At 41.6% G+C, this 11,566-nt stretch overlaps 1 protein-coding gene across 1 annotated transcript in view; it reads right to left on the bottom strand.

Annotated features, from left to right (window-relative positions):
- GYPA (glycophorin A (MNS blood group)) overlaps positions 1 to 10,748 on the bottom strand; it is a 20,999-nt gene extending 10,251 nt beyond the window's left edge. Inside the window, exons 1-3 of the mRNA XM_015558901.1 lie at positions 10,612 to 10,748; positions 7,199 to 7,264; positions 390 to 476 (exon numbers count right to left, since the gene is read on the bottom strand). Of these exons, the coding sequence (XP_015414387.1) occupies positions 390 to 476; positions 7,199 to 7,264; positions 10,612 to 10,648 (190 nt within the window). The 5' untranslated portion in view covers positions 10,649 to 10,748. The remainder of the gene's footprint in view (positions 1 to 389; positions 477 to 7,198; positions 7,265 to 10,611) is intronic.
- Between the last annotated feature and the right edge of the window lie 818 nt (positions 10,749 to 11,566).

Below are 11,566 nucleotides of genomic sequence, written 5' to 3'. Positions count from 1 at the left end.
TCCACCACAATCTCTCCTCTCCACTACAATCCCTCCTCTCCCCCACAACCCCTCCTCTCCACCACTATCCCTCCTCTCCCCCACAACCCCTCCTCTCCCCCACAACCCCTCCTCTCCACCGCATCTTTGGCTCCCTCCATGTAGCCCCATTTCACAGACACACTCATCCTTCACGTTCTTTTGCTGGGTGGCTTCATGCCTTTAACCCAAAGTATTGTTTCTGTGAGATAGTCCAGAAGTGAGACCTTTTGGAAGTTTAGGGACTGTGTCTAGTTATTAGCTTCCGTTTCTTAGACTTAGTCACTGTTTTCTTGCACCGACAGATCCCATGAAATAGTGTTGTGTCATTACAATAACTCCAGGGCAACTATTTAAAAATATGGACAAACCTTGTGGGATGGTTTTACGTGTTGTAAATGGAAGTTCCGTTGGTCTTGGATTAGCAGGAGTATGTTCAACGGGTAAGGGAGTCCCAGCTGTGTAAAATAGAAGTTGAGAAAGGCATTAAGAGTGAGGTGATGGCGTAGCGCACAGAGCACATCATAAAAGACAGATTTATCCCATGTCTCTCCCACATGCATAGCATTTTACAAAACTCGGGGAAATTGTCTGTTCCGTGTCTCCCTTGCTCCATTTCCCAGATCCAGTCCTATTTCCTCTGTAAAAATTAAAACAAAGACACTTTAAATTCAATTTTCTTCTGGCCTCACAGGAGGTAAATCAATTCTAAGGTTCCTTACCCACACTTCTTTTCTTCCTTTTAAAAAATATTTTATTGATTTTTTACAGAGAGGAAGGGAGAGGGATAGAGAGTTAGAAACATCGATGAGCGAGAAACATCAGTCAGCTGCCTCCTGCACGCCCCCTACTGGGGATGTGCTCGCAGCCACGGTACATGCCCTTGACTGGAATTGAACCTGGGACCCTTCAGTCCGCAGGCCAACGCTCTATCCACTGAGCCAAACCGGTTAGGGCCTTCTTTTCTTTCTTTATACTCCTCAGGGACTTAAGCTACTTTCAAATTTCAAGGTAAGGAAATGAAAATTCCACAATACGTACCCTCAACAGCCACTAAGAGAGTTCTAACACTACTGTTCATAGCCAGAGCTCTCAGAGCTATCTGGGCCTCCCAGGTTTCTCAGGCCCTAATCAGCTAACAGACATCTGTGGATATAGTTATGCAAAGCTGTGAAATTTCTCTTGAAAAAGTGGATTTTAAACAGGGCTTTTTACAATAAACTCCTTAGTTGGGTCTACTTGGTAGAAAAGATCCAAATGAACTTGTAACCATTAAACAACAGGTGTGGTTTGCCTAAACCTCTTAAGGACTAGATTATGTGAAGGGTCTCTCTTCAACCCTTCCTTTCTCTCTCTCTCTCTCTCTCTCTCTCTCTCTCTCTCTCTCCCTCTCCTCCCCTGTGCTCTGAGCCTGTAGCTTTCTGTATCTAGATCAGCTTTCACTGTCTGTTTGCATTGTTTTCAGATTACAGGTTAATTTAAGCATTGTCCTATTTCATTCACAATGCATTTTTATGTTTTACATTACAAGGACACTTGGAACTTTAAATCCAACTTCCTTACCATACAAATAAGAAATTTGATACCATCAAAATTAAATGATTAGCTCAGGTTAACACAGCTGGTAAGGACAGAAACAGAGGCCTAATTCTGCTAACTCCCACTCTTATTCCCACCTCCCAGATCTCTGCCTGACTGAGATCTTGTCAGCAAGATGCCTTTGATGTTTTAGCTCACCGATTGGTGAACACTGGGGTGCGTTGTACACAAAACAAGACAAGTAAATTTCTTGAGCGGTTCTAGAATTTTTAATGATTAGGTAGTTTTCATTTTGACGATTTTTTCACACCAATTTATTGTGCTATTTACATCACATCCCTAAGCCCTCAGTGTCCTCTTGCTACTAAGAGAAACTGTTTTCTGCCCTAGCACTATTGACATGTGGGTCATTTTCTTACACCCTTTACCTCTTCTAACAAGAACACATCCATTCTATACCTGAAAAATGCCACTTCTCTCTGCAAGAGAGGTATGTTGACCTTGAGGTATGATGGCAGATGTGTCCAGCATCTGGCTACCCAGCAACAGGTGGGCTGTGGGGCAGCACTTCACATTTCTTAAGCTGCTCTGGGCTCTGGACAACTTACTCTATCCTATTTGCAACTGGCTGGACCTTGAAGGGAGGGTAGAGTTTTAAGGAAATGGGGAGGAGGGGGAATTGAGGTAAAGAAAGGGCATGGGCTGGGCTAACAGGGAGAAGGGAGAGGACGCGTGCATTCAAGCGGAGGCCGGGGGCAGTGTGCAGGCAAAGGGAGGCAAACCTCTCAGTTGACAAGAGTTTAATGTTCACGTGGGAAATTAGTGTAAAATAAAACAGAAGGGAAGGTTGGGCAAGGCCTCAGACCCCTCGTTTAAAAATCGGTTTTCATTCCCTAGACACCAAAATGCCATTTGCTATGGTGCTTTGTACAAAGTACGTATTTGTGACCTGAATACCAACATTTTAAGTTTGGGAAGGGTGGAATGAATGAATGAACGAATGGATGAATGAATGACTATACCACCCAGAATAGGAAATATTCCAAATGTGCATGGTTTACAGTTTACATTTGCATTCACATTTAAATTTTTTCAAAACATTCACCTCTTTCCTCTCATCCTCACCGCCCTGACCTGGCAGTTGCTCTGGAACACTCCACCAGCCTGCGAGGTCTGTGTGTTGGGGGAGGGCCCTGCCACTGCTCCTCTTGCACCAAGGAGGTTGGGCGACTTGTGGGCCCAGAACACAAGGAATATAATTGGGAATAGAAGGCTAGCCTCCCAACATGCTGCTCTATGCTCTACCCATGAACCCCCGCTCGCCCCAGCAGTGGGCACTTCTAACGCGGGATGTTATTAGAAAGAACAGCAGTAAAATGCAATGTTGGGCGAGGACCCTGCAGTTTTGCTCTGTGCCAAAACTTCCAGTCACTGGGCTCCTGTCACAAAGTGATAAGTCTGTTCATGCAGCAGCTGGCTTGGTTTTGGTTCCCTCCTGACCTGCAGTTGATAGAAGTGTTATCTTGCAAAAACAAACTCTTACAAGGATACACCCTGCCTATGAAATATTTGACTTCAATAATTTCTAAGTCAGAAACCTAAATATTCTGAGTGTTATAGTTTTGGGCATTTGATGATCGTGAAACCTGATAGATGAATTTATTTGAGGAATAAATTTCTGCACGGTTAACTTGTGGTAAAACCTGGGGCAAGAACTCACATCTGCTGATTCTCAGTCAGTGCTTTTTTCTGCTAAACCGTACTGTGTTACACAGAATGCATGTGAGAATGTTCCAGAGAGTGTTTGGAGAAGGCTATTGCTGTGAAGTAATATTTTTTAAAAATATATTTTTATTGGTTTCAGAGAGGAAAGGAGAGGAAGAGAGAGAGATAGAAACATCAATGATGAGAGAGAATCATTGATTGGCTGCCTCCTGCACGCCCCCCTACTGGGGATCGAGCCTGCAACCCAGGCATGTGCCCTCGACCAGAATTGAACCTGGGACTCTTCAGTCCACAGGCTGATGCTTTAACCACTGAGCAATCCAGCCAGGGCTGTGAAGTAATATTTTAAGGGAAACATTCAGTTTTGCTGTTGAACCAAAGGCTGAAAAACTCAGCCCAGGTCAAGGTGTGATAACAGAATCGTATGTCCATCTGTTGTCATTCACTGTGCATTCTTTAATAAGGGTTTTAATAGGCTAAAGTAGCCACTTAAAATTTAGAACAATGGAACTTTCTAATGGATTAAGTGTTTGGTGTGATAACATTTGAACCTAGTCTTTGTTGACTTTTCCCATGGGTTTAAAATATTTCCAAATAAAAATTTGGGAAAAGAAATACAGTAATATAGTGTATTATATTCATGTATACACAAAGAAAATATTTGTTTTACCTATTCTATTATTATTATTATTTGGTTAATCCTCACCTGAGGATTTTTTTCCATTGATTTTTTAGAGAGAGTAGAAGGGAGAGAGAGAGACAGAGAGAAACATCAATGTGAGAGATACACATTGATTGGTTGCCTCCTGCATGCACCCCGACCAGGCCCGGGAACCTGCAACCAAGGTGCATGCCCTTGACCAGAATCAAACCTTCAGTCACCTGAGACAGTCTATCCATTGAGCCAAACTGCCTAGGGCTTTTTCACTTATTCTTGTGTTTTTGTTTTTTAAAAAAATCTCTTCTACTATAATTGGAATAGATAGCTACTTCTTCAAAATATCTTCCATGCTTAAAATTGCCATGTAGTAATGATTAATACATTTTAAAAAATAAAATGGGCAAAAATTTATTTAGCTTTTTGGTAGCCAATGCACATGTATATACACACAAATAAATTGCAGAAAAATTTTATGTATCACAAATATAGATATAAAATTCTTAACGCAAATATTAAATGCAGTACGATATTAAAAGAATATTCTACAATAGCCTAGTGCAGTGATGGCTAACCTTTTGAGCTCAGCGTGTCAGCATTTTGAAAAACCCTAACTTAACTCTGGTGCCGTGTCACATATAGAAAGTTTTTGATATTTGCAACCATAGTAAAACAAAGATTTATATTTTTGATATTTATTTTATATATTTAAATGCCATTTAACAAAGAAAAATCAACCAAAAAAATGAGTTCGCGTGTCACCTCTGACACACGTGTCGTAGGTTCGCCATCACTGGAGTGGTTTATGCCAGGATGGAAGTAATGCAATATTATAATGTCCATTGATATGAATCATCCTTTCAACATATTAAAGAATAAAAATACATTCATATGAACAGAAACTAATAGGATTAACAGACATTCCTAAAGAAAGGAAACACAAGCTTAAAAAGTGTTCCTGGCCCAGCCAGCATGGCTCAGGGGTTGAGCATTGACCTATGAACCAGGAGGTCATGGTTCATTTCCCTGTCAGGGCACATGGCTGGGTTGTAGCCTCGATCCCCAGTAGGGGGTGTGCAGGAGTAGCCGATCAACGATTCTCTCTCATCATTGATGTTTCTATCTCTCTCCCCCTCTCCCTTCCTCTCTGAAATCAATAAAAATATATTAAAAGAAAAAGAAAAAGAAAGGAGAGCTCTGTATGGGTCACATTCGGCCTTTGTACTCTTAACCTCCTGTTACCGTAACTTATGGCAGTTTCCATTCCAATGACAGATTTTCCACTTTACCTTTGTACCACCTACAAAGGTAATGTAGGAATGTCCTTAGGCACTGTGAATCCAGTGATACAAACATTTATCCAGTGATAAAGAAAAGGAGTTCTGTTCTTCCAAAAAACCATACATAAAGAGAGGGTCATGGCATATATTTTGTTTTCACATCTTCATTAAAGAAAAATGAGAATTTGACGATGTTAATAGTTCTTATTGAATATTTTCTATGTACCAGGCACCATGCCAAGCTCTTTCCATAGATTATTTCATTTTATCCTGATAACTTCAGTATGGAGTAGGAATTATCCCCATTGCACAGATAGAAAAACAGAGATTCACACAATTTAAAAATACAGTCAGTGGGCAGTGAAGCTAGATGCCAACCCAGGAGGTTTGACTGTAGGGCCCTCGTCCTTAACCAATATTTTTTACTTCCTTCCCTAGGAGAGGATAACAATTCATCCCCCACTCTGCTCTCTAGAAATCTGCACTGTTGACATTTTTGTGCAAATCTTTCAGATACTTTTTCTAGATATGTTTATAAATATATACTTAAAAATTACTCTGTGTAATATTCTGAAACCTGCCTTTCCTCATTCAAAGAGCATTTTTGTCCATATTAGGGGAAACACTTGTAAAACATTTTAATGGCTTCATAATGTTACATTTGATGCATAAATCATGGTTTACTTAACCCCTGTCATGCTTTTGATTACATAGGCTGTTTCTGCTTCATATTAAACTTTTTAAAAATTTTTTTTATTGATTTAAGAGAGGAAGGGAGAGGGAGAGAGAAACAGAAACATCAATGATGAGAGAGAATCATTGATCGGCTGTCCCCTACTGGGGATTGAGCCTGCAGTCCACAGGCCGAAGTTCTATCCATTGAATCAAACCAGCTTGGGCAAGAGGTCTCCTTTCAGATTGGACTGGAAGAAACTCAGCCGACCACCTTTAACTTGATCCCTTCTCATTTACTACCAGGGATCTAAACTTCTCTTCCCCAAGGCAAGAACATTTGTTTTTTCTTGTTCTACCTAATTCACTGATTACCTGTAAGAACACCTCTGAGGATTTACGCACACCTCAGTGGGGAGAAACCCAGACCCCTTTGCGTCGGACCTTCAAAGCAAACTGCTGAGTTGGAGTCTGACCTAAAATGTCAAGGGGACCAGGTCCTCCACGCCCTGAGGGTCAGACCCCTCCTCCTGCTCTGTGCACTGGGAGTGCTAGGGGGCTGAGAGAAGAACTACCACGTTTAATGCTTTGGGGCTTACAATGCTTTTGAACTCATTTACTTTTCTGGGAGAGGGATGGGCTCGAACACTGCCTGACTCCCACGAAGTGATAGAAGTCTCCCAGTGACTGAAGTGACAAAAGGTCCTATATGTGGTCACTTTTCCGATACTCTTAGCTACTGAAGCATGGTCTTTGGGGACTTGGGGAATCATAACAGGAACAAGCCATATAAAAAAATGGAAGATGAGATACGTTTTAATGGTGGGTTATCACATGTTCACCGTCAGTTGTTGCTCTTTTCTCTACCAAATCCCTGAAATCAGTTTCAGCATACACCATAACCAAGTGTTCGAGTAGCAGTAAACCGTGATGAAATGAACGCTGGTATCTTGGTTTTCCTCCACCAATGTTTGTTGGCATTCTTTCTAAGAAGGAGACCTCTTAGAAAGCAGAGATTGTATTTGTTCAGTTCACTTGTAAAAATATTTTAAACTTGTCCTGATTACAAATTATGACTCTCCTGGCAGAAAATTTAGAAAGTATTAAAAAGCAGAAAAAAAACATTCCCCACACTCAGAGATAGCCCTGGGATGTTTCTTTTCTGAATTTTTCTTTAGTTTTAGTTTAGTTCATTTATCACAGAAAACTACACAGATAGGTACTTATTAAATGTATGGATATGATAAAGGCTGGAAATCGATTACCCACTTGTAGGTTTAAAATTAAAACTTGGGATATCTATTACCCACTGATGTTTGATCAACGCTGTCCGTCGGAGGTGCAGAGGTGGCAGTCGATGTCAAAATATAACCTATAACGACAAGTTGGGAAAATTACTTAAAATGTGCTTCCCAAGTAGGTTCATTGATGTTTTCAATAATCCTCCAGAAAACAAAGTAGAAAGAAATTTATCACAAGTATGCTAATTTTGCAATTTAAAATTAGTGTAAGTTAACTTCAAGATACCATCCATTCTTTTCCCTCTCTTAGGATTTCTCCTTCAAAGAAATTCATAGTAGAATGCCTATTTCTTTCCAAACACCCAATTTCACACCAAGCTAAAGGGATGTATTGGTGTGAGAACCAGACTCTAGTCATTTCAGGCTGACCTTTGAGGACTCATTGAAGTTTAGAGATGGAAAGGATTTTAGATGCCATCTATTCGGTACTTTATTTAATGTACATAAGGAAACTGAGGCCCATGGAAGCTCATTGATTTTGCACAATTAAAGTAGTCCACAGCAAATTTCTGGTTATTTGTCATTTGTGCCACTGTTATTTATTGAGTGCCTTCTGTGTGCTAGCAATGTGTGGGATAGAGAAATGAAGACCCAAGTTTTAATTTTAAAAAATGTATAAAGTCTTGTGGTCCCTGAAATCCGACTTAGAACTCTTTCCTAAAGAATTAAATGGGCAGAAAGGCGCGTTTCTTGGGTCACTGAAGAAAAAGAGCTGCCTTGTTTCCTTATGTCATCCGTAGCACGTGCTTGTCATTCACACTGGTGTGCCTGCGGTGTGTGTAATCAGACGCACAGGTGATCATTCTCTTCCTACGCGAGTCCTCATTTGGCGTAAACAAATAAAAACAACATTCTCTTTTTGCCTTCTCTTCCCTCCCTCTACTTCCTTCCTTGCTGGTTCAACCAATATTCTACTACAGGTCATGAGCTGGGCTAGATTCTGGGGCTACGCCAACGAATAATTCAGGAGTGATAATACCTGTCCCTTTGGATTTTCCAATTAAATCAGCATATTATGACCTAGAATTCAAATTTTGCATGATTTTTAAAGTAAAATCAGGAAACTTTAGAGGGTGCTGGCTTAGGGTATAATTTCCTAGTTGAAGTGATATAATATTGTATTCTCAAATTCTTAGCATCGGAAGCTGATTTTCAAACAAAAGCTTGGCCTTTCCTTGAACACACTAAGTTCTCTCCTATCTCAGAACTGCCGCCCTCTACCTTCCAGTGCCGTTTCCCCAGCTTTTGCAAGGTTGGCTTTTTCTCACTGTTCACCTCGCAGCACACATGTCACCTCCTGGAGAAAAGCTTCCTGCTACCCATTTCCAAAGCAGCCCCTGCTTACGTTTACCACCTTACCTGGCTTCATTTTCTTTGTCTTATTTTTTGTTGTCAGTTATTTTAACAGTTTGCTTGTTCTGCTAATTGTCTGTGGACCTTGCCACTGTTTCCTCCGCCCCCCTCACTGAATGTACCCTTCCCGGGAGCTCATTCGTCTTACTGCTCTGGCCTCAGTGTTGGGCACCTGACATAGGATTACTGAATGAACCAATGAGGGAATGATTGGAAAGAAAATCATTTGCAAAAAACTAACTCTCCATGAGGCAGATGATACTTGAGGTTAGAAATACTGGCGTTAGCCTTAAGATTACTGGAGAAAGCAAAACCATCATTTCTTTCCCTTGCCAATGATGTTTACCCTTCCTCACATTTTTCAGGTTTCCTCTTCAACTAAAGAGTCAAGGGGGGCTGTTTCCATACCTGTCTGTGATTCTGTAAAGTAGTCACATTAACAGACTTTCCATGAAGGGCTTCGGAAGATGCAAAGATTGTAAGAGCACTAGCCTTGAAGGCCTGGGGAGCCTTCCGAGTCATGTGGCCTTGCTGAGCTCCCGTGAAGTATCATTTAAGGCATGACTCCACTGTCTGCTTGAGCAGGTGTAGACATGCAGAATGTATTTCTTTTCCAGGCATCCTTCCTGAATTGGGGGCAGCTCGAAGATGTATCCAGTTTTTCCAGATCTTGGGCCCCACCCAAAGGAAAGGGTGGTGTCTGAGGGACCCTACCTGGCCCTCTGTGACAACACAAAAGGAGACCTCTCCTCTCTTCTTGTAAAACTCTACAAATATTTGCATATATTTAAATATCACACCCTGTACCCTCCATTTGTTTTTTTCAAGAGGGATGTTTTCACACTTTGCTTCTTAAAAAAATTTGGAGCAACTTCATTAGTCTTTGGTTTTCCTCTTCTCAGAAATCACCACTACATATCTAGGTTTGTTCCCTAGTCTATAATTATTATCATTCTTGCATACTTATTTAGTACTTTATTATGTGCTAGGCACTGGAGGCAGTACATTGGTTACTTTCTCAGAGTCCTCACGTGATTACTATGGAGCAGATACTAACATGTCTACGTTTCATAGACGAGGGTGTTGAAACAAAGAGAGGTACGCAATCTGACTTCATTGTTCTCCGACCTTTCAGACGTGGAACCAGATTTGGACCCAGTTCCCCCTGTCCCTCAGGTCAGCGCTTTGACTGTTACACAATTTCCCCCCCTGAAGTCCCTTAGCAAACGCTGGCTCTCTTCCCTGCCTCCCACAAGGTGCCCAGGAGGCGCCGGCTACTTGCTCTGACTCCAGTGAGAGAAATGTCTGTCGGGCTAAGATCACTGCTTCTCCTTCTCTACGGGCTGGGCGCTAGTATTTCTAACACACAACACTGCCTTTCGAGAAGATGATCACCATGACATTCTCAGGAAGAGGCCAAAGATAATGAGAATTTAATATGACGTAAAAATACCCTTACAGTGTTTCTTTATTTGAGTAAATTGATTTAGTTGTGTCCCCAAACCGAGTAACACCTAAGCCAAGAGAGTTGTTATTTCTTTTTCCCACCTCACACCTCAGTAACGGACCCACAGAGGGACGCCTGTGGTTACTGAGTCCATGCGTGTGGCTTGTGCCTTTCTGACAGGAGGAGGAGGAAATTATAATATTCTGGGAAACTCGTTAAAAATGGAGGACCAGGTATCTATCCTCCTCCTCCTCATTAATGACTCTTTTATTTAGAAGTCCACCTCATTAAAACGTAAACAAAGCAACTAATGTATTTGCACAGAAAGAGTTCTCATACTCGTTGATAGAATTCTTTTAACCTGGCGAGGCTGAGAATTAAAGCATGCGTCTCACACTGGAAAACGGTGAGCCGGCCACAGTTACTGGCTCCCTCGTGCTATTTCCTCCACGTTGACAGCCGAGTCCCAATAAGATCCCTCCAGCAAACTGGGATCTGAGATGGTCTCATTTATTTATTAATTTGAATAAGACAGAACTACAGTGGGATAGTTTATATTTTAATCTATAACCTTATATCCAATATAACAGCCTTAGGCTAAAAAAAAATTCCACTTACCTGACAATAGTAATGCAATTAGTATTTTTTCGTACATCCTGAGATCATGAGCCGGCTCACAGACGTCAGGGCACGAGGAGCAGCTGGGACGGTGGAGTGTCAGCCTCCAGCTCCAGCCTGCACCCTGTTATCTGCCAGGCCCACCTTCCCGCCGGCATCGCTGATAGGCTGGGGTGGCATTTTAAATTATGCAAAGTTGTCAAAGGCCTGTCAATAAAGGTGCGTGTGTATGTGCTGAATTGGGATTATTAAAGTGTTAAGTAAAATCTCCACTTCGAGGACCTGGCTGCTCCATGTTCATTTTACTTTACATAAATGAAGTGGGCATGGCAAGGTAGCAGAAGGCAGGAGCCGCCCCATTGGACAAAAAAGAACTGGACTGTGGAGGCCTGAGGCCAGGACATCAGCAGGCTGTGGGGACTGTTAGGGAGTTAGCAACCTGTACATGATTAATGTGGAGATTCTTGGGTACCAGGAGGAAAGAGACTCTTTACCTGTAGAATAAATGAATTTGAGAACTTCAGTGATTATTTGAGTGCTCTGAGGTTTGAACAAACTCTCACGACAGGCTACACAGCTACAGAAGAATACAGGAGACACAGGAAATCTCTGATTCAAAACAGAGTTTGAACTGAACAGCTGCCCAAATAGGTGCACAACCAGTGGGACTTTCTCTCTAAAACGTGCCCCACCGGGCAAGGGTAAGTTAATGCCCAGACAATAAATTCAAGTGCTCAACACTGAAAACAAACAGGCAAACCAAAGCCCTTGTTGCAAAGAGGATTAAAATGAGGGGCAGGGCCAGCTGAGGAAGATCAGTTTTAAAGGCAGACAGAACAAAAGCAACAGGAATTAGATCTGAAACAGCTCAAAAGAAGGGGAGTGGACCCTTCACCTAAATTGTCCTACTTCCTTAAGAGTGTTTGTGAAAGTTGTCAAATATGTTGTATTTACA

The sequence above is a fragment of the Myotis davidii genome, unplaced genomic scaffold (assembly GCF_000327345.1).
Source record: "Myotis davidii unplaced genomic scaffold, ASM32734v1 scaffold151, whole genome shotgun sequence".
Classification (NCBI taxonomy): domain Eukaryota; kingdom Metazoa; phylum Chordata; class Mammalia; order Chiroptera; family Vespertilionidae; genus Myotis; species Myotis davidii.
This window is presented reverse-complemented; position numbering and strand designations above follow the sequence as displayed.